At 35.9% G+C, this 25,884-nt stretch overlaps 3 protein-coding genes across 5 annotated transcripts; all 3 read right to left on the bottom strand.

Moving 5' to 3' along the window:
* Positions 1-5,959: 5,959 nt before the first annotated feature.
* On the bottom strand, positions 5,960-9,381 carry PTB3 (polypyrimidine tract-binding protein 3). 2 transcript variants are annotated; one of them, XM_078973760.1, is made up of 14 exons: positions 9,245-9,381; positions 8,916-8,983; positions 8,668-8,739; positions 8,528-8,604; positions 8,297-8,378; positions 7,929-8,052; positions 7,729-7,843; positions 7,607-7,648; positions 7,463-7,517; positions 7,320-7,368; positions 7,237-7,250; positions 6,973-7,080; positions 6,706-6,849; positions 5,960-6,611 (listed from the first exon to the last, which is right to left on the bottom strand). In XM_078973760.1, exons 2-14 carry the CDS (start codon positions 8,970-8,972, stop codon positions 6,222-6,224), a joined length of 1,329 nt encoding a protein of 442 aa, XP_078829886.1. In that variant the 5' UTR covers positions 8,973-8,983; positions 9,245-9,381; the 3' UTR covers positions 5,960-6,221. The 2 variants fall into 2 exon arrangements, with proteins under 2 accessions (XP_078829886.1, XP_078829887.1); XM_078973761.1 differs by having other exon boundaries at positions 7,347-7,368.
* Positions 9,382-10,930: 1,549 nt separating this feature from the next.
* Positions 10,931-13,260, bottom strand: LOC145015913 (P-loop containing nucleoside triphosphate hydrolases superfamily protein). Of its 2 annotated transcripts, XM_078974383.1 has the most exons (4): positions 13,053-13,260; positions 12,861-12,967; positions 11,801-12,566; positions 10,931-11,706 (listed from the first exon to the last, which is right to left on the bottom strand). In XM_078974383.1, the coding sequence occupies exons 3-4, from the start codon at positions 12,547-12,549 to the stop codon at positions 11,067-11,069; spliced, it is 1,389 nt and encodes a 462-aa protein (XP_078830509.1). In that variant the 5' UTR covers positions 12,550-12,566; positions 12,861-12,967; positions 13,053-13,260; the 3' UTR covers positions 10,931-11,066. The 2 variants fall into 2 exon arrangements, with proteins under 2 accessions (XP_078830509.1, XP_078830510.1); XM_078974384.1 differs by lacking the exon at positions 12,861-12,967.
* A 2,833-nt stretch (positions 13,261-16,093) lies between these two features.
* On the bottom strand, positions 16,094-18,719 carry RP1 (ribosomal protein 1). Its single transcript, XM_078973446.1, has 6 exons — positions 18,592-18,719; positions 17,935-18,035; positions 17,492-17,602; positions 17,102-17,406; positions 16,612-17,021; positions 16,094-16,522 (listed from the first exon to the last, which is right to left on the bottom strand). The coding sequence occupies exons 2-6, from the start codon at positions 18,017-18,019 to the stop codon at positions 16,264-16,266; spliced, it is 1,170 nt and encodes a 389-aa protein (XP_078829572.1). The 5' UTR covers positions 18,020-18,035; positions 18,592-18,719; the 3' UTR covers positions 16,094-16,263.
* Between the last annotated feature and the right edge of the window lie 7,165 nt (positions 18,720-25,884).

Below are 25,884 nucleotides of genomic sequence, written 5' to 3'. Positions count from 1 at the left end.
CGATCTTCGGGTATGAATTCCTCATCCTCGATTCCTTGCATTGTTTTCTGCTTCGTCGAGGATCATGTGGAATGCCCTTGGTCTTGGTGGTGTATATGGCCTTGCTACCTCGTTTTTCTTCGGGTAGTCTCTGGAAACATGCCCTTCTTTGTTATATTTGTAACACACCCTCTTGTTGGATGCGCATTTGTTGGCGTAATGCCCTGTCTTTCTACATTTGTAGCAAGTCACTTCATCGCTACATTTCTCGAAGTGTTTCTTTTTACACTTCTCGCACCACTTAGCTTAGTCTCCTCCTCCTCCTTCAGTCTTTGAGAATTTCCTTTCTTTGTTGGACATTGCAGATCCCTCATGCTTCCTTTTCTCACCAACTTCAGACTTATCCAGACTCTTTTCTCTTAGTTGGGTCTCTACATTCTTAGCTGCTCTAACGGCTGTTTTCAAAGTAGTTGCCATTTTGACCGTTGGGACAAAGTATGTCGGCAGTCCGTTAGCAAACCTATCAATCTTGGAGAGTTCAGTAGGAACCAATTAGGCAAATAGCTTCATCATCTCGGTGAATGCGGTGGCATACTCATCAACACTCATCTTCCCTTTCTTTAAGTTCTAAAATTCATTGTTTAGGTCTATCAGATCTATCTCCGAGCAGTACTGCATTTTCAACTGTTCCAAGAACTCTTCCCTAGACATCCTTAGGGCTTCTCCTCGTGGCATTGTATCTGTCAATAACTTCCACCAGCTCAAGACTTCAGTTTTCAGTTGTCTTACTGCGAAAAAAGTCTTTTGTTTCTCGCTACAGTTGCAGCTCTCAAACACCGTCTCCATCTCAGAAATCCAATCCATAATCTCAACCGGCTTCAGGCTTCCAGAAAGACTTAGTGGCTTGGCACCCAAGAAATTCTTATACATCCGCCCATCCTGGTCATTTCCCCTCTCTGGGCCATTCCTTTGTTCTCCTTGAGTCCCAACTTGACTTACAGGCGGCTATAGTTCCCTTCCTCTGATTTCTCGGAAATCAAATCAGGTTGCTCAATGGGCATGGTAGGTTCGTCCCTATTTTCATGCAGCATCCTCCTCATTTCTTCCCTTTGCTCAGATAACATAGTCCGAATAATGGCTTATACTGCAGCCATAGTGATTGGTTCAGGTGAAACTTCTACTACAACAGGTATTTGCTCGATCACTGGGGGCTGTTGATTCCTATTCCCATTCGCGTTCCCAACTCCGCTTTGAGTTCTTGCCATTTCGATCTCTACACCAAATCGGTCGTCCGGTGTGCAATGATGAGAATTAAGATAGGAAAGATTTTGTTTACGATCGACTTGTAAATCTGCCTATTACTCCAAAAAGTTACATGCGAGTTCTAATATCGTAATTAAACGTTTAGAAATCTGAACACATAAACTTTCCTAGATCTAGTCGGCATCAGAACATAGATCCATTCAGACATTAGCATTGCAGAACATCACAATTCATTTAGCACATAAAAGCATGTTAGGCATTTTCTCTCAAATAAACTAGTACTTGTGTCTATTCAGGTGCATTACCTAAATTTATTAGACACATTCCTCACAATCATTGCTTGGCATTCTAAGTTTAAGTCTAGAAATAAATCCATATTCCTAGTTCGCTTAAACTAATGCTCTGATACAAACTATGACATCCCCATTTTCACGGCCAGAAAGGACCGATTTTGTTTATGCTTTATAAAAATCGGAGTATCTCTTTTAATAAAAATGTTGTGGAATTTGTTCCCAGAAAAACACGATAAATACGTTATCAACATATTTCCAAAGAAACGTATTTTATTCATTTTAAAACATTTGGGATGTCATCGTCAATACATAAACATAAGCATAAACAGAACTTACATTCATTTACACTAGTGATCTATATCTCCTTAATCTCTCAGTGTAAGGTAACTTCACATCGTCACCTGTGATATAAATAAACTAAGTGGGTCAGGTTGGGAAACCTGGTGAGTACATAGGGTTTTCAACCCACAATAATATAATTATTATGTTTAAACAATCAAACAATCAACCCAATTACTCATCCCCATTATCTTCTTTACTCTTAAGGATCTACACTTAGAATCAGCTATTCCTCGTTCATTCATTCCTAAGGATCATCCTAAGGAATCGGCACGAAGTCCATCGTTGCCACGATTTACACAACGGGCACCAAGTCTGCATAGTCGCCAGGGTTTAGGCATCAAGTCTGCATGATCACCAAGGTTTACACAACGGGCACTAAGTCTACATAGTCGCCAGGGTTTAGGCATCAAGTCTGCATGATCGCCAAGGTTTAGGCACCAAGTCTGCATGGTCGCCAAGGTTTAGAGTACATCGGGTGAACACATCGTTCACAACACCTACAGGTTGCGAGTCTGCTAGTGTTCCACTAGACTGTCTAGAATAGTCTGTGGTTGTCATCCATACTCTGCTAGATGACGGGGCCATCATTTGGGAAAGGCTTCTCACATCGTCCACCTCTCACCCTCACCTCGTGGTCTATAACACCTCCCAACTCATCATCCAACTCATATTCCATCTATTACATTTATACATGTTTTACCCCCAACATTTCGTAGATATAAAATACATATACAGTTTAAATAATTTAAAACGTGTATAAAATCGTTCATCCAGCATAAACAGCAAGTACTCAAATAATATACACACATAGCATGTAGCTTATATAAAATACTTCATATCTATGTGTAAGATGAAAGTAACTATGCACTCACCTGATACGGTGGTGACTCGGTACTCAGACAGCACTTCGTTACTCTCAACACAATTCTCCTCAGACAAAACCTAGTATCATTATCACTAGAGTTTAGTCTAATATTCACCAAGACTAATTAATCGTCTGCCTATTATTATTATATAAGCGTTAAACAACACCATATAACTCATAATAATAGCCCAAATAATTATTTTAAGGTCCTCATAACATTACTATAATTAAATAGAAGCTATATTAAAAATAGCGTAGGTGCAGCTCACTTACAGTGGGTTTAATAGAAAACCGGGCTTCGCTTGGAGCAGCGTTTTCAAACCGAAAGACCCTTTTTCTCGGGACTCCGGGAGCCTCGGGGCTTCCTTCGAGTGCTAGGGGTTTCCTAGGGTTTAGGGGGTTAAAACCCTTAGAGAGAGAAAGTATTTAGAGAGAGAATGAAGAAAGGTGTGAGAAATTTGGGCAATCTCGCATGCCTTTTAGAGGCTCCAGCACCTCGGTTACGTTGGGTGTAGATCGGATAAGGGTGCCAGCTCGCACCAGCTGGCTTGCACTGCGTCGGAAGGATAAGGACCGAAGGTACGCGGGGCGTACCAGACTTCGTACGTGGGGTGTAATGCGAGTGGCTACGTGGCTTCATTCGATGCAAGGCTTTCTTCAGCGATGGACGGCCCTGATGCTGCCACGTCACCAGTCTCGCAACAGACTTCGCAATTTTGGATCCAAACTTTAAAAAATTCGTATCTTCCTCATATGAGCTCCATTTTCAACGTTCTTTATATCCATGCGTACGAGGGAACGTACTCTACAGCGATGGACGGCCCTGATGCTGCCACATCACCAGTCTCGCAACAGACTTCGCAATTTTGGATCCAAACTTTAAAAATTCGTATCTTCCTCATATGAGCTCCATTTTCAACGTTCTTTATATCCACGCGTAGGAGGGAACGTACTCTACAGCTTTCGTTTAGACTCCGTTGGCTAATTTTGATTCTATTTTAAAAGTTATATTATTAACAGGTCGGGACAGGATTGGTCCGTTAAATTCTCATAACTTCTTCATCCGACGTCCGTTTTCGTCCATCTTTTTCTTGTTACGCTACTATTAATGAGATCTTTGATTCTCGTTTAGGTTGTTTCGGCTAAAAACCGCTCGATCTACTATTCGAGTTTCGGGTTGTACGCTACTAAGCCGAAACTTCGAAAAATCATAACTTCCTCATACGAAGTCAGATTTGGGCGTTCTTTTTATGGACGCTCTCGGTTTAACGTATTCTACGACTTTTGTTTAGATCGCTAAGGCTAAAACTCGCTCTATTGTAAATTCACTATTTACGCTTCTCGGTATTGTGTCGGTTCCGTCGCGAAACTTCGACGGGTCATAACTTTTTCGTTATAACTCGGATTTCAGCGTTCTTTATATGTACGGAAACCTTGTAACATATTCTACAACTTGGTTAAGAGTATTTATTCTAAATAATCTTTTTTCGGAAAGTCATTTTCAACACTTATTGCTTCTAAATTGACTAGCCCGGATCTATAGGCATTATAATTATCTCCCCCTTAGGATGATTACGTCTCGGAATCATCAACGAAACGAGTATCTAACTCTTGGGTCTAAGGCACCCTAAGTGGTATGCTAGTGATTATATGATATGTGTTATGTCAGTTGTCTTTGTGATACTTGCATGGAAGACACCGGGGGGAGCCCGTGGCATTGAATGTAAGACCATGTAGGGTAGCCCATGGCAGTCCTAGGTAAAGACCATGTGGGGTAGCCCATGACATTGGATGTAAGACCATGTGGGGTAGCTCATGCCAGTCCTAGGTAAAGACCATGTGGGGTAGCTCATGGCATTCTTACAGCTTTTTGTATGCACAGCGTATGTGGTGCAGGTAGCTTTTATAGCTAGCAGGAAAATGTGGTGCAGGTAGCTTTTATAGCAACATGATATGTGATATGTGGTTTGTGTGTATGGTATGCTCTGGGAAACTTACTAAGCTTCGTGCTTACATGTTTGTTTATGGTTTCAAGTATCATCGTTTTGGAAATGAAGAGCTCGAATTGATCGCAGTGCACACACCTATGATTTCCGCAATAAATGATTTTGGGATGAACTCTGATGAATTTTCTACTTAATGATGATTTGAATTGTTTAGAATAAATGGTATTAATAATTTAGGTATATTAAAATGAAATTTTTACCCTTGATTTTTGGATCGTTACATAATCCTAACGAATTCACAATTCACATGCACACTTTACTTTTCATTTTCAATTTCACCTCCAAATCATAGAAACTTTCGATATTTATGCTTGCAACTTTAGCTTTTATGTTTAAACCGTTGTAATTTATGTTTGAAAAATTACAACATTGAACTTTTTTTAAGAAAATATTTGGTTTCCTTGGTTAACAAACTAAACCAAACTGAATTAGAATTTGGTTTTCGATTTGGTCTAGATGGATTTGAATTCTATTTGGTTCAGTTTTCAAATTGGACAAAAAAAAAATCCAAACCGAGAAAACCGAAGAACCTACAAACGGAACAAGTTCTCAACCCTATTTACCTGAAGGTTCAAGTGATCGGCTCCAATTTACCGTCCCGTCTGAACAATTGAGGATTGGAATAGATTCTGAAATGCAATATTTTCACCTATTAAGACCTTATGAATATTTGCATTTGTACCACGATAGCCGTTTTTGCTTTTTCTTTTTCCATTGTAGGGTGCGATAATCCCTCATCTGCTGTGTAGATTGATTTAATTATGCCTACCCAAATATTATTTGTATTATTTCTAAGACGTCACCACCATTTGCCTAAAAGAGCAATGTTTTGCGATCTAAAGCTCCCAGACCAAGCCCGCCCTTATCTTTGGGAGCAAGGATCTTATCCCATGCAATCGAAGCCATTTTTCTTTTCTCCAAGTCTGCACCCCAGAAAAATCTCATGTGAACGTTTTCAATACATTCGATGACTTTTGAAGGAGCCTTGCATAAAGAGAAGAACGTACTGAGATTCCCTAATACATATTTGGCTTCTCAAAATCAACTTTAAAGGTGAACACCTTCGTTTCATTCTTTTTTATCCAAGCTAATACTTCATTTAGAAATACTCATCTAACCATTTGCCACCTCAAATATCATTTTTTTTAGACCCTAATCAAAGACCTAAGCAAAAAAAAAAATTCCACATGTTCTAAACTGAACAATTTAAGTAGATTCAATCAAACTTATTAATCTTGAAACTACATAATTCACACAAAGATAATGGCAAATGGAAACTACATAGGTTTGTCTAGTTTCTACTCTGCAAAAAACAGAAATAAATAATACAAGCATCTAAAACCACAAAGAGAGTAGTAGTAATCAATAGCAAGAAGAATACACACACACACTAAATTTAGCAAACAGAGTTATAATAAAAACTTGATATCACCAAACCAAATTCTCACAAGTGGTAAAAGACGCAATCGCCCCTCAAATGGTCTGCAACTGAGAAAAAGAGATCCGAATCATGGAATCACCAAGACTACTTGCATGCTTACACACAAGAGCTTCAGTGGCCTGTTCTTCATTTTCAAACAAAACAAGAGCCTGTTTTTTAGCATTCATTTCAAAAAGCTTCGTGTTGACGATGCTCCCATGTTCTTCAAGGTGGGCCACAATCTCCTCCTCTGTTATGTCCTGTGGTAGGGTGGACAGGTGGATCATTTTGGTTGGTGAGCAACAGTAACGATAGTTCTTAGCAGCATTGCGGTTAAATCGGTTAAGATTTGAGTTTAAATACTCATGCGTTTCAGCACCCATTGTGATGTGTGGATGTTTTGAATAATTAACCTCCAATCTCTTTCCAAATAATGTCGCCCCCTATAACATAATTTAAAACTAACATTCTTATTAGATATGCACCGACTATATATAATAATAAATATAAAGAAATGAATTTTTTTTTTTTTTGGACCTTTAAAAAGTGTACTGCTAATTCAGACTGAAAGCCATCACCCATTTGGATAAGCGCGTGATCTGGTTTATTGCGAAGAAGCTTGATTCGGGCAATGTTTCCATATAAAGAAAACAAATTGAACAGTTTGTTTTCATCTATCCTCTGACATACATAAAATATCACACCATTAAAACAAACATAATTTTCATTTTTTTTTGTGTGTGTGTGTGTGTGTGTGAGAGAGAGAGAGAGAGAGAGAGAGAGAGAGAGAGAGAGAGAGATTACATCAGGATTTAGATTAGATGCAAGAACAGTGCATCTGTCATTAGTCCCACTAATTCCAGGAGGCAACCCTCCTCCAAAAGCAGCTGCAATTGCTGCGCCATTGTTCATCTTAATTTCAACAGTTTACACAAAACACATCCAATAAAACCATTAGTATTTAATAATAATAAATGTGTCTAGACTCTAATAAATTTGGTAATAATAAATGACTCCCTTTTCAGCTTCAAACAGATGGATTTATATAACAAGGAGGATAACACCCACCTGTGGAAATCCAACTGAAAACCAAACAAGAAAAAATTAAAATTAAAATTATTTATTAGAAGACACTCTGGCACCATTCCTACCTTCATGACCTTGTAAAGTGTACATACCTCCTGCATCTCCATATCCAGGCTGGCACAACAGCAAATAATAATTAAAAAAAAAATCAACTAAAATACGAAATGAATTTAATAAAATAATAACAGATTGTGATAAAAAAACTTACTTGAGAAGAAGGTCTGCCCTTTTGTTCTGAAGGCAGTGATGGGTTTGTGAAGTCTCTGTTGATAGAAAAAAACAAAAAAAAGTTAAATAAAATTGTAAAATCATAAGAAGATATTTTGTTACATTCACAAAAATATTAACAGACCTAGACCGATCATTATTGTAGTTCACTTGCAACTCATCGAGACTGTAAAAAGTCAACAACCATTAAAGCACATCATATTAGGAAAAGATTTAAAAAAAAAAAAAAAAAGTTTAAAAACTTACTTTGAGAATTGAATATCTAGTTGACAACAACCATCATAAATATTACGCCCCTGAAGGGAATTTCTCGCAGATATGGCACTCTGGCGTGATTGAAATTGAATAAGTGCTTGAAAACCTATATGTGAAAATAATAATATATGACATGAAATTATTTATGAATAAGAATTAAAAGGAAATGAAAAAAATGTAAAGATGCTGACCAGCTGACTTTTGAAAAGTGACAATTTTCTCGACATATCCATGAGGAGAAAAGACTTGCTGCAGGACTTCCACAGTAATAGGGTAGAGCATGTGATGGATTGTAACCAGGAGTATACGGTTAGGCTGTGTTCCATACCACGTCCAATCGCAGCCCAGCATAGACAGAAGAGAGAGAAGAGAATAGAATGAATAGAGAAGAATAGATAGAGAAAAGAAGAAAGGGAAAGAGAAATAGATATAGAGATAGAATTTTAAATATGTCAACCTCCTACACACATACAATTACAAACAGACCCATAAATATATAACATTCTTAATCAAATCACCATAACAAAAAAAAAAAAGAAATAAATTTCATAATAAATACCTCGTCTCCACGCCCTTGAGTATTTTGCTCCATGGTGGTTAGTTCTTGGTGAGATGAAAACTGAACATACACATTTCTACCCCTGGAGTTGATATTTAGTTTGCATTGTAAATAAGAGTTAGTACTTTCACAATCAATAAAACTTAAACGATTAGAAAAAGACCAATTATGATTTATGAAATCCATAATTCTTTCTTGTTCTAATTTTTGTTACATCAGTGGTCGATACACCTTATGCTTGGTTGAACATTGGCATAAAATTGCATTGCATTCACAGCGGAAGGGACATCTTGCATTTGAAGGAGAGCCTGCAAATGTTAGGAAATTAATAGCCAAAATATTGGCAGATTTTATATCGCAAAGCTATATACCTGGTTTTTTGCACGAAGCATAACTAGTTTGTTGATGACTCCGAAAGGTTGGAATAGTTGAAGTAGATCAGGCTGAATGGAGAGAATGAAACGGAATTATAACTAAAAAGTTCAAATTAGCATCAATCTTTATGAACAGAAACAGAAAAATTCATCGAGGGTGATGAATAACAGAAATAATGGAAAGGAATCCATCCTTAATATGCATAATCGAAAGAAGAACGTTGTGAATTACAAAGAAATCAAACCTCCGAAATCTCGTGACCAACATTCCGAACGTGAATGACTTTAGAAGGCTCTGTCATTTTAAATTATCCTGAAAAAAAGAAATTAAACTGATTCATGAAAAAGGTTCCACATACAATATATGAAGCAATCAATTCTAAAATCCAAAAGGAAAAACGGTTGATGATTGCTAATCAAGCAAAGCAAAAGAATTTGGAAGTAAAACCCTAAATTTCCATCGGGAATTGTAATCAGATAACGTGAAAAAATCAAACTGAATCTTCTTGGAAGGGGAAAACCAGAGAGATGTGAAGGAGTGAGAATCGTAAATCTGAATAAAGGGGAATCGCACCTGAAGATGATGAACGAAGTCAGCCGAAGCTGGAAGCGGCAAAGAGAGTAGTGTCTGAAAGGGAAAATCGTATTGGGTTACGAATTCTCTTTAGTGTGTGGGGACTTCGCCCTAGTTATGAATATGATCTTCTATATTTTTGCTTTTGCTTCCTTTCATAAACAGGGTAAATAAAAGTATGGGCCTTTTCATATATTATCTTTGTTTCCATCTCAAATCTGTTTTCATGGATAATAAATAAAATATTATAGTTGTTCCAAAACTATTTTCATGGATAATACCTAAGAATATTCAAGATTGTTCTTTAAATGAGCTTTTCAATATATATTTGTTTTTACTTTTTACTGTTTTAAAAAGGTAACATTTGACACACAACATAATAAAGTGGAATATGATAAGAACTTAGCAAAACTAAACATAACATAACAAAATTTGACGTTTTATTAAATCGTCACAAATATTAAAACACAAACAAAAATTAAATTATAGGGAACAAGCAAAAAAAAACGTATTATCTCGATGCTCAAAAAAACATTATATTTTTTTTGCCTAGATTAATAATGCTTTGAGACCAATTTATGGCAATCTGCTTTCATTTGAATGTCTATTAATTAAAACCATTTTAATTACCTCGTAGAGGCAATATAATGTAACTTTTGTTCCTTTAGTGAATGAAATACATCTTTTATAAAAATATTGTAAAACTTATGTTGTTTCATAAGTTGAAATTTTGGGATGCTCTTGTTTTGGTTTTGGGGTGTTACGGTTGTACACTTGTACTTACTTCCTTCTTATCCTTATTACTGTTGCAGGTATTTGAGTGATCATGCAGATTCAATGTTTGACTCAACTTTTTGTAGGTCAATTTCAATACATCTCTTTCACATAGGTACCTGCATAATAACAAAATTGATTATAAATACCACAAATTAAATTAATGTCTTATAAATCTAAAAAATTATATATTGATAAAAAAAAATGTGAAAGTATACATTTTTTGAAAAAAGTTTTGTTCATGTAGGAACCGTTCGACTTCCTTTTGTGAATCGCAAAACGGCAAAACCTTGTTCATGAAACGTGTGATCATTTCTTTATAAAAATTTGGTTATTTTATAATTTGCATTAGATCTAATTGATGTTAATTTTAGCTTTTCAATGCATCGGTAGCGTATTTTTAGCGAATTTCTAATTGATCATTTCTTTATATTATTATCATGAAAATTATGTGTATGTAATTTAGAAGGAAAAAAAACTTATTATTTTAAAAGAATTTTACAATTTATACGTTAACAGTACTAAGCTCTTGACCAACACTACAAGCTCAAGTAAATCGTCCATAAGATGATAAGATGATACAGTTTATAGTTTTTTGCAGTAGTTTAATAAAGCTTTTTAGTTGTAATTTTAGCATCAGTAGTTAAGTTTATTAACTATTTATTGTGTGAACATTTTTTCTATTGAAATTTTGGTTTTTATTCGAGTTTTGTAAAGACTACAATTAGAGACCAAAATTTCAAAACCAGTTAACGTTTTTACAATTTTGGTCTCTTTGTACAGCTAAATTTTTAAATTTTGGTCAGTCTTTGATGTTTTTGCAACTATTTTGGTACCTGTTCTAGTGAAATGACCAAAAATAGTCATTTTACTTGGAACATATATATAAAAAAACGTTACAAGTAAGAGAACTTTTTAACAAAAAATATAATTCACTCTTAAATAATGAAGCATATCCCATACTCTACTAAATTTGAAGATAAAGAAGTGCTATTGTTCACAACAGGAAGTTTGGAACATTAATACTCACAAAATTCAACAATCAGAATCAAACCATCATGTTAACATCATCTTCCTCAGGTGCATCACTAAACATATACTGACTCTGATACTCCATTAAATACTGAGTCGATCTCTTCACATCCCAAAACAACTCATAAACCCTACTCACATCCTCCATCTCCACCACCTTCCCTTTCCTCTTCTGACAAGCCAAAGCAGCCGATGTTATCAAATTTATCGCATACCTTAAACTCGTCTCCACCCCAATTTTAGTCAACAAAACCTTAGCATCTTCCGCCACATCAACATCCTCCTCCCCACACCTTATATCTAGAATCTTCCGGATATCCTCTTCCGTATACGGCTGTGTAGAAATTATCAAAAGCCGATCCAAAAAATCAATCGGAATCCCATGTGGCGATTTGTAATTGGTCCCACGAATCGTTGTGATCCCTCGGTTTGTTGCGACAACCAAAATCGGCGCCATGTCGTTTTCTAAAGCGCGATTTAGGAAAGAGAAACATTCGATGTCGAGCATGTGGACCTCGTCTATGAAGAGGACACCTGGCACGATCTCGGCCTTTCCTTCCTCTCGCCACTCTGCCACTTTTGTATCGATTTGTTCACGGACTTCGGCGCGTATCTCGCCTGTGTCACCCGTGAAAAGCGCAAGAAACCCTTGTGTCCTGCAAAAGAAACAGACAGACAACACTTTATCCAGACAGACAGACAATACTTTATCCAGACAGACAGATATCATTACTCATTCAGCTACTTTACCTGCTATTGATAACATCGATTTCATGAAGTGTAACACAATGAACAACCTCTTTCCTCTTCTGCAACTCGCCATCCGGACACTGAACGAATTTCGTTTGTGGGCCCATGGCATCGTAATCTCGAGACCTCGAAAACGATCTCCCGAGTTTTGTGATCTTTCCGGAAGCCTTATCGATAGCAATCACATCACCACTTTGTACTTTGTCTTTTCCTAAAGCTTCAATCATTTTAGCTCCTAAATCATACACAGTCTCCATCTCGGTAGTCTTCAAAGTCAACTTCCCGGTTTTCGAGGCGGCTCCAGCCACCGCAGGGCGGTCGATTTGGATCTCCACCACTTCTCCTTCAATTACTTCGGTTTCTTCTTTTATTCTAACACCGATTGCTTTCCTAAATGCTTGCATTAAAGCTTCTGTTTTGGACATTTCCAAAGAGAAAAGCTCACTACCTGCCAGCATGGCAAATGGGGTTTCAAGTCCTATTGACTTGGCCATACCCATGGCTATGGCGGTTTTTCCGGTTCCGGGTTGACCCGCGAGGAGGACGGCCCGACCCGCAATTTTGCCTTCTTTGACCATTTGGACTATGACTCCAGCGGCTTTTCGGGCGGTGGTTTGACCCACCATGCCTTCGGAGACTGCCCGGGGTTCTAGGGCAGAGTCGAGACCAAGCCCACGGATGTGGGAGTGGGCCCCGATTCGTTCGATTCGGGTTAGGTCTTTGCTCTCTGAGACTTTCACCTCCACCATTGTTAGAACTTAGAAAACTGCATAAGATAATGGATTGTTTCAAATTAGTAACTGTTTCTTACACCAGCTAGTATAGTAGCAGATACAAGATTACAATACAATAAATCATTTTAGAACAATAAGCTACTAAAACAATAAACAATTCAGGTTTTTTATCGAGGTTTAATGATAATTTTGATTTTCAATTCGACTTTTTCAACAAACCCTAAGTATGAAATGTTGGATATAGAGTACACTAAAGCTAAATCGACTAATATGACAGTGGTAAACAACATCTACGCCGATTTGTTCAAGAAAAACTAACGTCTGACCTTATAGGATTGCTTCAGGAGTATACGATAAGTGTTACTGTGTTAAGCAAGCAGGGTTTGAAAAACAGGACACAGCTAGCCAAGTAACCAAAACCCTACACCGAAAACTAACAAAATGCAAACATTAAAAGAAATTACACCTAGAAAAACTACAAAACATAACAGAGTGAGACTGCGCTATAGCGTGAATACCTCGACAACAACAACAGCAGAGAATTGAGAGGTTAAGGGTGAGAGCGAGAGCCGATGAGAGAGTTTCAGAGTCAAAGCGAGGGACGGTGGTCAGTGGTAGCTTGGTCAGCCGGAGGCCGATGAGAGAGTTTAGGTTTAGGGGCCGATGTTGTAAAGAGTGACTGGGTTTTCCGGGAGAGACCAAAGAGGGTGGTTCAATTCTCTTATTAGGTATCAGGGGCTTTTATCATTGCGCTTAGCCCGGCCCAAAATCTTTTTTTCTTACAAACGGCTTCGGCTTTCTACTCTAAAGAACCACATACAAAATTGCAAAAATATCTTGTGGTTTGCATTTTTTTGAGGTTTCGGTTTAAATCTGAATTTTTTTGGATTCATGGTCTTTTTGATCTAGTTGGTACGTAGAATTAATCCTCCGATTTAACTTCCGTTAAGTTGTTGCTGTTAACCCCCTCATGTGCCTCCCACATGAGGATATATTTGTCTTTTTACTTATAAAGGACTATTTTTGCACCTAATAAAATATATCCCCATTTAAAAAAAATTAATAACTATTTATTTATTTTAATAATTAAAAAACAAAAACTCTCTCTCTCTCTCTCTCTCTCTCTCTCTCTCTCTCTCTCTCTCTCTCTCTCTCTCTCTCTCTCTCTCTCTCTCTCTCTCCATACCATTGACCTAAGACATCTGGGTTTTCAAGAACTCAAGAACAAAAACTTGTTTTCGTTGAAGCCGGTGGCAAAGATGAAATCCATTATTTCTTTTTAGAGCCACATCACCACCATGATCGTTCATCAGAGGCGATAGATCTGCTTGACGGTCGACTGATGTTGCACCTTGGTGCTTCCGGTTTGCTACTGTCGGCAACGAGGAGTAGAACCACAAAGGGGTTCTCCAAAGATCGGTTGTCCTCTCCACCTTTGCCCATCGACAACACAACAAAACACCCCCTGAAGTCACCGATCTGCCTTGCCTCTTCCCCTTTCGTGTTTTCTGCTGATCGGACAAGAAAAGAACAACCAAAAGGCCGCTGGAGCAGATCGATTCACGTCTCCACCTTGCTTCTTAAATCTTCGCCACCAGGAACATCATCTCCATTGTGTATATGAAATCGACGTTGTTGTAGATTAGTATCATTTATTCTTAAATCATGTTTTATGCATCTGAAATCGGTTCAACCCATCATTACTATTATGTAATTGAAGTTGCAAGATCATCTCCCTGTTCGATTTCACCTTCTACCATCTATTCACAACAACAAGTCTTGTAAGATTATGCTATATGATTAACATCAAATCAAAGATTAAAATAAATTTATTAAAACAAGAAAACAAAAACAAAAAAATTAATCGTCTCCTACTTTTTAATCCTACAAATATTCTTATCCACTAAAATTATAATAAGTATCATCTTTCCACCATTCAATTTGATTTTATTTGATATATTTCTAATATAATTTTACTGAAATAGTTTAAAAAATATGGAATGTGACATTTGTCATAATTTTAATTGGTAGGAATATTAGTATGCGTAAAAGGTAGGAAGCAATTGGGTAATGTGATTGAAAGATATGTAGTCAATATAAAAATGATATGTTTACAAATTTGGGTTCCATCCTTTTTTAATACTGGTCCTGGGTTGCTCTCGGTCCGATCTTGAATCAGTTTTGAATAGGTCTGGTAATTCTCAACACGATACATAATAAACGGGTTTGGGTTGATTCTTTCAACCCGCGAACTCGTTTATTAAACAGGTCATATATTGGTTTCTCAAAAAATGTGTTAGAATTTTAATAAAAAAAATTATGTATTTTTTAAATGTATTATGACGTAAGTATTATACAGTTTATAAGTCTAGGATAGGATGTCATTGACCATTTGACATGCGTAACTCGTTTTTTCGTTTGGCGTTTACGCTAAATAATATTAGTACTCACAAAGACACAAACAAAATTGAATAAGCAACCCTCTCCCAATCTCCCTCTGTGGTGAAGGACAGAAACAACGACATGAATCGAACGATGTCGATGCCTAAAGCCCTGAACGTGAGTTGCGCCTGAAGCCTTGAACTCACAAAGAACCTGCAATTGAGTATTAACTTTCAATTACTAGTTGGCGATTGAGTAGAATTCCATTTAGTAGGAACATCTGACCCATGAACCCGTCAACCTGTGAACCCGTATAAATAAATTGGTTGACATATCATATTAAGTTTTATGTTCCAAACCCGTCAACCTGTGGCCCGCAAACCCGTACATGTATAGTTAAATGGGTAGTGTTCGGGTTGGTGTATTTTGACCCGCGACCCGCCAACCCGAAAATGATACAACTATCAGGCCTCTATCCAATCTTTTTAGACCGGTTGTGTATGAGTCTTTTTCCTGGTCTTTCCCTTTATTATTGGAGATCGAACCTGAAAAGTTAATAAATATAAATGTAAGCAATTTAATCTTTGGGTTTTTTGATAGTTTTTTATTTATTTAGATCTAATTGAACCATTGTCTAATTAAGTCCGAACTTCTTATCATACTTATTAAAAGACACATCATATATTGAATCAAATTTAATTGTGGTATTAAATAGTTTAAATATTGTATAGTATTATAAGATCCATTAAAAATATATCAAATACCCCTTGATATATATCAGTATTATAAGATCCTTGTTCTTCTAAATTAGAAAAACCATTTTTAAATAATCTCATAAACTCTTGTAAAAAAATTCATTTTTGTATAGCAAAAAATGCTTCTCACATATTTGATCCTATTAAATTTCCACATATACATGTACTTCTATCATGTACATCACCGTCCATATATGTACCTCAATAGTCGATATAGAACCTCCATACAGGATTCAACCTGCCAATGACCTCCATAAAACATCTAAATTTTCCTCCAATAAACTTACTATGATATCAAGATTTTTTTTTAGTGCATTTTCGTCAAGAAAAATGGCAGATTTGTTTTTTAAATTGTGTGAGAACAAACATAAAACAATTTTGCAAGCATTAGTAGTGCATAAACTAAACAATAAACACCTGAATTGTAAAATAAATATCCTGAAATTAACCAAAAAACGTTTACAAATTCAAACGTCTCAAGTAAACAAAACTCAAACCAAAACTGGTCTTTCTTTTCAGAATTCAAAACATAACCAGAAAACAAAAGAAACCAACATTTCATGATCATCATATTTCAAAACCCCAAAATTCTTCAAGCCTTCATGCGATTGTAGAACTTAAGCTTCTCCTGTGTAGTCTGGAAACGACCATGCCCAAATTTGGATGATGTGTCAATAAACTTGAGCTTAATCTCCTCAAGCGCCAGCCTGGACGTCTGAGCAAGCAACGACTGTCTCAAAGTCACCACCCTCTTCTTGGGCCCCACACAGCACCCTTTAATCAACAAATAATCATCCTTCACCACACCATAATGAGGAAACCCACCCATTGGTGTTATATCCTTCTCAGTCCTACACATAACAACACACCATTAACTCATTAAAAAAAGTAAATTTTATTTACAAAAGATTCTGAGTTTCTGACTCAGTGAGTCACTAACCTGTCAAACTCAGTGAGTGCAGTGTGAGACTCGAGTCCAGTCTTTCCAAGTTTGTAAATCTTCTTATTCATTTCAGTCCTGTGATGATACCCATTCTGTCCGGCTCTTGCAACAGTGAATGACACTCTGGCAGGGTGCCACGCTCCGATACACGCCACCTTACGTAGACCTCTGTGGGTCTTACGTGGCAGCCTAGTCACACCCCAACGTGTCACCACACCTTCATAACCTTTACCCTTTGTCACACCAATAATGTCAATCATTTCATCCTTCTGGAAAACTGCATCAATTGGAATCTGTTTCTCAAAAAACCCATAAGCAAAATCAACTTTTTGAGCAATTGTTCCTCCATTCACTTGAATCTCCATCAAATGCGCTTTCTTCTGCTTCAATCCCTTCATTTTCCTAATCTGAAAACACAAAATGAGTCAGATTTAGATATAAAAGAGTAAATTACATAAAGGGTGAAATGGGAATTAATTTTTTTTACCTGGGTGTGAGCTAGGACACGAATGACGGTTCCGTACTTTTTCATTTTTTCCAATTGGGATTGAATGTCTTTTTTGCCCTCATCGGATTCGAATTTCTTGGAGTATTTGGCAAATGCTTTCTTCTTGGATTTGCACCAGTTCTTGTAGAACCTTCTTTTGATGTCTTCACTGAGATGTTGTGCCCAAACAGTGTTCAAAGAACGGAGGCCACGAGGGGTTTTGACATAGGCAACAACTCCAACAACCACCATGGGAGGTGTCTCGATGATTGTCACTGCTTCACATGTCTCTTTCTTGTGGAGCTCTGAAGAAATAAAGAAGTAAAGATTAGTATAGTGGAAAGAGATACTAATTGATTTGATAATGGAATTTGAGGAAAAATGGATTACTTGATCCAGGCTTCTCGACATCTCTAACAATGTGGGTCATGCCAGCTTTGTAACCCAAGAAAGCTGTAAGCTTGCAAGGTTTGGTTGGGTCATCCTTGGGGAAAGCTTTCACTGCATAAATCAAATCAAACCATGGTTTAATTAATAACTACAAATGCAAAAAGAGAATGAAAAAATACAACTCAAATTTGACCAGAACTACTAGAAATATCAACGTGCTCTTGGAGTGTATGGGAGAGTGGTGGAAAATTTTGAAGGTCTAGTCTCAATTTTACATCACTTCTGAAAGAGTAATGTTGGTTTCTTCATCAATTAATGGAAGTTTTAAAGAGTAAGGATCTTGTTTAAAAAAGAAAAAGCCAGATTAAAAATGCAGAGATGAACTCCAATCATAAACAAAATAAGGATGAACTGATTGATGCAAACTAAGAAACGAACTATACCTTTGCCTCTGTGGCGAGCAGCACGCTTCCTGGGAAGAAACCCAAGGGAACCGTGTCTGGGATGCTCGAACTTCCTGTGCGACATTCTTGCCTTCGTCCACCTTTAAATCAGAAAGTAAACAATTAATTACAGAAAACTCAAAAATCTATAGACAAAAGTGGATTAATATGATAATCAGATCGTTATTCATTGAAGATCCATCTATAAGTGATTATATTTTTCAATGTTTGATGCACAAACGAATCAAACGCTCAAAAACTCTATTGAATCTTTACTGATGAATGCATCTATTTCCTATAAACGAATAAAAACCCATTACTAGGTACTAAATAAGCTCCAGACAAAGCCGAAAACGTTTTGACGGTATGTTATCAATTGAAGTGTTCCATATGAAAACAGATACGGATTCGTGATAAGTGCAATTCATAAAATCAACGGCTTGCAAGATAATTTCCAGTAACTGAGCATACTGGTAGTCTATATAATCAGAAGAAACGAAATATAGATCGGATTTCAACTGAAATCAAATCCTTACGAACAATCGAACGAAAACATAGGTGATAGAAATAAGCAAGTGTTGATTTTAAGAGATGTTCATAAACACACTGTAATAGTTCAAGCATTCAAATAGAGGGAGAGAGAGCGAGAGGGAGAACCTGAGGTTCAAAGATGGCTGTGCGGCGACGGTAGCTCGGTAACACTAGCAAAAACCCTAACTCTACGTTTATATAGTTGATGCCCTGTGTAGACGAAGCCCTATTTGATTCTAAGATTGGAAGGAGTTACATAAATGGCCCTTCCCTGTTCTTAATCGGCATTTTTCATCTCTAATAATTAACAAATTTGTTGCTTGTATTTAAGTTAAATCTTTGCATTTTTCAAAAAGAAAAATGTAAAAAGGTCCAATAATAAAATATGTCTTTTAAGTCATAAAATAACAAACAAACAAATCATATTATGTGGTTTTATTATATACTAAGGTTTTTCTTTTTGTGGACTTTAAGAGTGAGTTTTATGAAAAAAAAAATGGTTAAATGTTGTGGAACTCTTCAATAGAGTCCATTTGTTCGTGCATAGTAATTTTATGATCTTAATATCTATGAATGTGTTTTTTTAAAAAAATTAGTTTTGACATCTAAAAATGATTAACGGTACAACTTGTTACCCGTTTACCCGTTACATATATCTAAAACTTTTCTTTTTATTGATAACAGATTGGTATTAAACGAAAAAAAAATGTCAAATGGGAATAGCTCAATTGGTAGAGGTATAGGTGTTGTTTGTTTTTTTCTAAAAAAACACTTCTGACCATTTATTGTTGCATCGTGCAGCACACACGCAACATTTGGTCATTCGCAACTGTTTGTTTTTCGGAAGACTTCTATCTTAAAACAGTTGTACATGTGTTGCGTGGTGCAGCACTTGATTCTCTACTTCAAAGTTCTTCACACCTTACTTTAACTTATTGCAGCAGTCTGCAGATGTTAAAAAATCAAACAAACTTTTTATTACATGTTATAGTTGTTTGGTCCCCTCTTCTGCTACACATGGTTGCAGAGGTGGTCCGCAGACTTCAGGCATTTTCGCTTCGAAAAAACAAACAGCACCATAATCTCTTGGTTTACGAGAATGGGGATGTCAGGGTCCGATCCTTAGTGCTAACAGTAATTGGAATATTAAAACTAACACCTAACCAATCAACATGTTAAAAAAAAAATTATATAATTGACTATGATTTTTACTAGGAACCCACGATGAACCTGATGTAGATTATATGTTCCTACATGCTTAAAAAATCATGTTTAAATTTTAGTTATCATAAAACAAACACAAGACTCGTTAAAATTAACGGATTTTAAGCATCATTGGGAATTTAATGCCCTTCAAAACCCTAATAATTGATTTATCAAATTCAAATTCTGATGAGAATTGGACAAAGCAATACTTAATTTCGATAATGAGTTGTACAAGGCCTCTATAACTTGTATAATTGATTGTGTATACAGTAATTGATTCAAACAATTGTAATCTAAGTTATTTGTCATAGTTGTTGATTCGTAAGTTAATGCAAGATGTAATTCCATATTTTATTGTGAAGATTCTAGTTGAAATTGATGATTCCAGTGGTAATATACCATTGGAATAAATTTCAAACGATTTTGAAAATTACAACAATCACCAAAGACTACAACATGGCATCTTAATGAATATTTAAAACGTAATTCAATTTGTAGAAAACATATTACAGTATATTTATATGTGTATTATATTTTTAGTAAGTTTTTTTTACATACTAAAATTTATATATATATATATATATATATATATATATATATATATATATATATATATATATGTGTGTGTGTGTGTGTGTGTGAATATGTATTTAATAAGTATAAATACATATATATTTTATATTTTTATATAAAACAATGTATACAATAAATTATGAAAATACTTATTTATATGGTTTATATAAAAAGATGTTTTTTTTTTTTTGCATATATATGATTTATATGACAAAATATGTCTTAAAGGAAATAAATAAATATTTTCACATATTAATATATATAAATACATATAGATAGGTGTGTGTATGTGTGTGTCTATATATATATATATATATATATATATATATATATATATATATATATATATATATAAAAGGTTCGGATCCAATGATGACTCCAATTCCGGTGAGGACTACAAGGATAGTTCTCAACCAATCGACTTCATTAAGGGTAGTTTTGTCACAAAATAATCTAAATGGGCCGGGAAAAATGATTGTGTCATTGGACTATGTTGAACACCAATCCAGAATCACCATCTTATTTTTCGCCTCCAACTAAGTTATGTATTCAATCATACAACAACCAATTTTCTATTCTAACAATTTGCAATGCTAATTCATCTTACTCCTATAATTTGAACAATTTTTGTTAGATTGATTACAGTGAGAACATTAATTGCTAACATATGTTATTTTTTTTTTTTAATTCGACTTCTCAACTAGCTATTTAATTGACGAACTTTTTGTATTTTTTCTGAAAATCACGTTCCTTTATAATGATGTTGAATATGATTTGAAGCAAATGTTGCTTGAAAAACATGATTTAAATTATTGTTTCTTTCATCTACTCCGGTTTTTATTTTTATCTTAAAAATCAAAATTATGAGTTGTAACTGGATTTCCCTCATATTAATAAATTAGTCTAATAGAACCAACTGTTTTTATATTTGTTTATAAGCAAGAAGATTTCATGTGAAACTTTGAATTATAAAAGGGTTACCAAGTTATATTTGATGAGGCTTTACAAGTGTCTGGTGAAATGCCTAACAAAATTAAATATTTTTATAGTTGTGTTCATATTTTCTAGTTCACATTTATGATTAATGAGTGTCTTTTTATTTTAAGTTGTTCAGTTTATGAAAGTCCTTAACCTATTAAGTTTTCATTGAACATAAGTCTACTTGTCTCCCATGCTCTACAACCCATGCATTATTTTCCTTATTTTAATAAAAAAAAACCATGACTTCTTACCCTAGTAAGAAGCCACAATTTTAACTAAAAGAATAGAGAAAGAGTTTAAATTTTATAAACCTAAGTTTTATAAAATATAAATTTTGTTTTTAGGTAAAAGACAAAAGTATTTAACTAGTCCAAAATTTGTGCATTACTTATTAAATCATACTTTATGAAAAATGTGTTACTTGTATTGTAAAATAATTATTTCCATGAAATAAATATTTTCCCAATTGACTATAAGAGTTTATGAATATTTATTAAAATCAATTTCTATTAAATAATCAATTGTATCAAGTTGTTGTTAGTACGACCCTTAGTATCATATGTTAATTAACAACATCATTCTAATCTGACTCTTGAACATATTGGATCTTTCAGCTTTATGTTACTAAAGTTGTTAAACAAATTGTTAATAACGTAATAAGGTTTACCAAAGAATTGGTTGCTTGTGGAAGAGTTAGAAATATGACAGCATTTGTAAAGTACCATAGTGACACCTTCTGGATTGAGATGATTTTTTATCAGAATGTTGGTCATATGAGAATATTGAAATGTTTTCCATAATTGGAGATGTTTGCAAAATCTACATGTGAGTTGGAACCTTTAATGCAAGAGCTGTTCAAGGAGTGTATATTGAATTTGAAACTTGGTTGAGTCTCTGTGACTTTAATGCCTCACCGTCACAAGATATCAATACATGTAAAGTTGAAATTCCATTACATCTTAGATAGTGATAAAGAATTAAGATTTGTGAAATGTGCGTCATTTGAATAATGTCCAGTGGATCTGTTCACAAATGAAGGACCATAGAGAAACATAGTAAGCATGTTTGTAACATAGGCATCACTGATGTTATCCAATTCAAGTGGTTAGTTAATTACTCGAAACATTATACAATGAATAAATTTGTAATCACTATGGTGATTAAATAATCAGATTTGTTTATATTCAGTAAGTTTGAAACCGTAGTTAATTAATTTTTATTATGTTTCGCTTTGCATGTTTAATTCTCTGAGTAATTTTAATATTATTCACAATTCCACTATCGGATATACTTTTGGAAGTAAGTAATGAATTAAGATTGTCATTACTTGATTGTAGATTGTCGATTGAGGTTAAAACATTGCAAGTGGAATTGATACGATACTCATGAGTACTTTGAAAATATAGATTTTAAGTATTGGATAAACCCATGCTTAGATATTACTTCATGGATTTTGAAAATATAGATTTTAAGTATTGGATAAACCCATGCTTAGATATTACTTCATGGATTTTATCACGAGTAATTTTACGACAATAATATCTATTGTTTTAAACGAAGATATATAGTTCATAGTTTACTAATCGGTTGTGCATTGATTTACCCAAACACATCTCGTAACTAGGTGTTATAAAGAGTAGTTTCATGCATGATCTGGTTGGTAAAATGTATCATTATATAGTCAAATTAATTATTTCACTTTACCTTAACAGGAAAAGCGATATCTTTGCCCCCCCCCCCCCTCTTAATAATTTGATTATAACATCTGAAGTACTTGGCGGATGTAACGTCCCAAAAATCATGCCGTAAAATTTTTGTTTTTGGATTAGTAAATCACTATTACAAATATTTCCTATAAAACCAAGGTAATCAAGATTTAGCAAAACATCATCAAATCAGAGTAATTCACAAAATACGGAAACATGTGGTGTGTACTCTGCAATCATCCCGAACTCTTCCAATTGAAAATCAGAGTACCAAAAACATAAATTGAAAACCGTAAGCACAAAGATTAGTGAGTTCCCTAAAATACCATATAACATACAACCATAGATTATAATGCACATACATATAGTTGCCATGGGCTTCCCCCATGGTCTTTATCTAGTATGTCATAGGCTCCCCCCATGGTCTTTACCTGGAATGCCATGGGCTCCCCCCGTGGTCTGACATATAATTTCCACGGGCTCCCCCCGGAGTCTTCCATGCAAGTAGCACATAGACAACTAGCATACCACATAACACATAATGGGCCGGAATTGGTGCCTTCGACCCATGGATATAGTGAGAAGACTCACCTCGCACTGCTAAATCATACATAAAACTCTTGGTTGCTGGCTGACAGATCCTCGAACTATCAATACAAAACAACACCCAATTAACAATTAGGTTCCAATCCAGTACCACAAATCCATATTTGGGTTAAAAAGACAATTTACCCCTATCATAGCCTTGTCCAAAATCATGACCCAAACTACAATTTGAAAGGCCTAAAGGCAGAGTAAAATGGATTGAGAAGACAGAGTCAATCTTTGAGAAGACCCTATCGCAATGGATTGAGAAGACGGAGTCGATATTTGAGATCTGATCCTGCCCGAAAGGAAGCAAAGTAAAATTTGTTGCTTGTACCTTTTCTGACAGAGCCCTGATGTAGTGGAATGGCCATGTCAAGTCACTCACCCTGGTAGTGGCTAACGAGATGGGTTGGGATACGCTGAAGGACCTCATGACAGCATAATACTGCCCGAGGGGCGAAATTCAGAAGCTCGAGCAAGAGCTTTGGGGCCTTAAGATGAAAGGTTACGATATAGTGGCCTATACGATGAGGTTCAGTGATTTGGTGGAGCTATGTCCAGGTATGGTCCCCACAGAAAGCAAGAAGATCGATATATATATATATATATATATATATATATATATATATATATATATATATATATATATATATATATATATATATATATATATATATATAGGGACTGGTACCTCCATTTTAGGGGAATGTTTTGTCTTCAATCCATACTACATTCGACAATTCCAAGCGGTTAGCACAGAGACTTATAGACCATGTAGTCCAACCACAAGCAACAACAACTACCCATACTGTCCCAGAACCAACCAAGACAAGTGATAACAAGAGGAAGTTACTAGATAGGAAAAAAAAAGCTAATCAGCACAACCCTCCGCCAAGAAACAACAGGTTGTGGCTGTTCAGGTTGCGATGACCCCTGCAACCCTTGCACCAGCAAAACAATATGTGGGGAGCTTGCCCAAGTGCAACAAGTGCAATTTCGATCACAACGTCCCCTGTCGTGAAATGCATTGTGTTAACAGTGATCGGAAAGGGGACACAACCTGTTTCTACAAGGCACCAACTAGGCCAATCACCCAGGTCCCTGACACAGGAGCAAGCCAGGTCTGTTACGGGTGTGGCAAAATGAGGCACTACAAAAGAAATTGCCCTAAGTCAAGGAATGCGAGCAGAGCAGGAAGACTTCTTGCTATTGGTCACGAGGAATCCGTGACGGACCCCACGATGGTCATGGGTATGTTTCTCCTCGATAACTCATATGCATGCATATTATTCGATACTGGAGCGGAGAGGAGTTTCATGAACCAAGAATTTAAACACTTACTTAATCAAACACCGAAAGCGCTAAAAGAAACATTCGTCATAGAAATGGCTAATGGGAAGACTGAGACCTCTAGCGATATTTTCGTAGGATGTACCCTCTCTATAGATAACCATTCATTTTCAATCGACCTCATACATGTCTCAATTGAGAGTTTCGACATTATCGTTGGCATGGATCGGTTAAGTCTCCATCATGCTGACATTCTGTGTTTTGAGAAGGTCGTCTGTCTAATTCTGCCGAGTAGTGAAACCCTAGTAATCTACGGCGACAAACCAGGCGCAAATCTTCAAACCATTTCATGCATTCAAGCCTATAAGTACTTACAAAAGGAGTACCATGTCTTCTTGGCTCACATTGTTGATTCGAACAAAAGAGTACAAGATTTGAAGAGCATCCCGGATGTTTGCGATTTCCCCGACATCTTCCCTGAAGATCTCCCATGGGTACCCCTGCAGTGATAAGTACAGTTCATAATCGAATTAATTCTTGGAGCTACCCCTGTAGCCAAGCCGCCTTATCATCTAGCACCAGCGGAGATGCAATAGTTATTCATTCAACTGAATGAACTCCTCAGCAAAGGATTTATAAGGTCAAGCTTCTCACCATAGGGAGCACCGATCTTATTTATGAAGAAGGAAGACGGATCGTTCCACATGTGCATTGACTACCGCGAGCTTAACAAATTAACCATTAAGAGCCGCTGTCATCTTCCGCACATCGACGACTTGTTCGACCAATTCCAAGGAGTGAGTTGCTTTTCAAAAATTGACTTAAGATCCGGGTACCATTAGCTACTAGTGCTAGAGGAAGATGTTCCCAAAGCAGCCTTCTGATCTCGCTATGGTCACTACAAGTTTGTAGTGATGCCCTTCAGATTAACGAACGCACCCACAATATTCATGGATTTAATGAACTGGGTGTGTCGTCGTTACATGGATTAGTTCGTGATTGTATTCATCGATGATATACTTAAGTATTCGCGTAGTAAGGAGGAACATAGTCAACATCTACATCGAATCTTGGA

This window comes from Lactuca saligna, chromosome 9, assembly GCF_052625555.1.
Source record: "Lactuca saligna cultivar CGN05327 chromosome 9, ASM5262555v1, whole genome shotgun sequence".
In the NCBI taxonomy this organism is placed as follows: domain Eukaryota; kingdom Viridiplantae; phylum Streptophyta; class Magnoliopsida; order Asterales; family Asteraceae; genus Lactuca; species Lactuca saligna.
Note: the sequence above shows the minus strand (reverse complement) of the source record. Positions and strands in the feature narration are given on the sequence as shown.

Bases quoted from the DNA above. Each gene is read 5' to 3' on its own strand.
- PTB3 (XM_078973760.1), bottom strand. From the start codon at position 8,972: ATGACAGAGCCTTCTAAAGTCATTCACGTTCGGAATGTTGGTCACGAG. The intron at 8,605-8,667 runs GTATATAGCTTT...TAACATTTGCAG, and splicing joins TGCTTCGTGCAAAAAACCAG to GCTCTCCTTCAAATGCAAGA. The intron at 8,053-8,296 runs GTATTTATTATG...TATGGAACACAG, and splicing joins CTCAAGGGCGTGGAGACGAG to CCTAACCGTATACTCCTGGT.
- LOC145015913 (XM_078974383.1), bottom strand. From the start codon at position 12,549: ATGGTGGAGGTGAAAGTCTCAGAGAGCAAAGACCTAACCCGAATCGAA. The intron at 11,707-11,800 runs GTAAAGTAGCTG...TTTCTTTTGCAG, and splicing joins ATCGATGTTATCAATAGCAG to GACACAAGGGTTTCTTGCGC.
- RP1 (XM_078973446.1), bottom strand. From the start codon at position 18,019: ATGTCGCACAGGAAGTTCGAGCATCCCAGACACGGTTCCCTTGGGTTT. The intron at 17,407-17,491 runs GTAATCCATTTT...TTATTTCTTCAG, and splicing joins TGTCGAGAAGCCTGGATCAA to AGCTCCACAAGAAAGAGACA. The intron at 16,523-16,611 runs GTTAGTGACTCA...TGTTATGTGTAG, and splicing joins GCACTCACTGAGTTTGACAG to GACTGAGAAGGATATAACAC.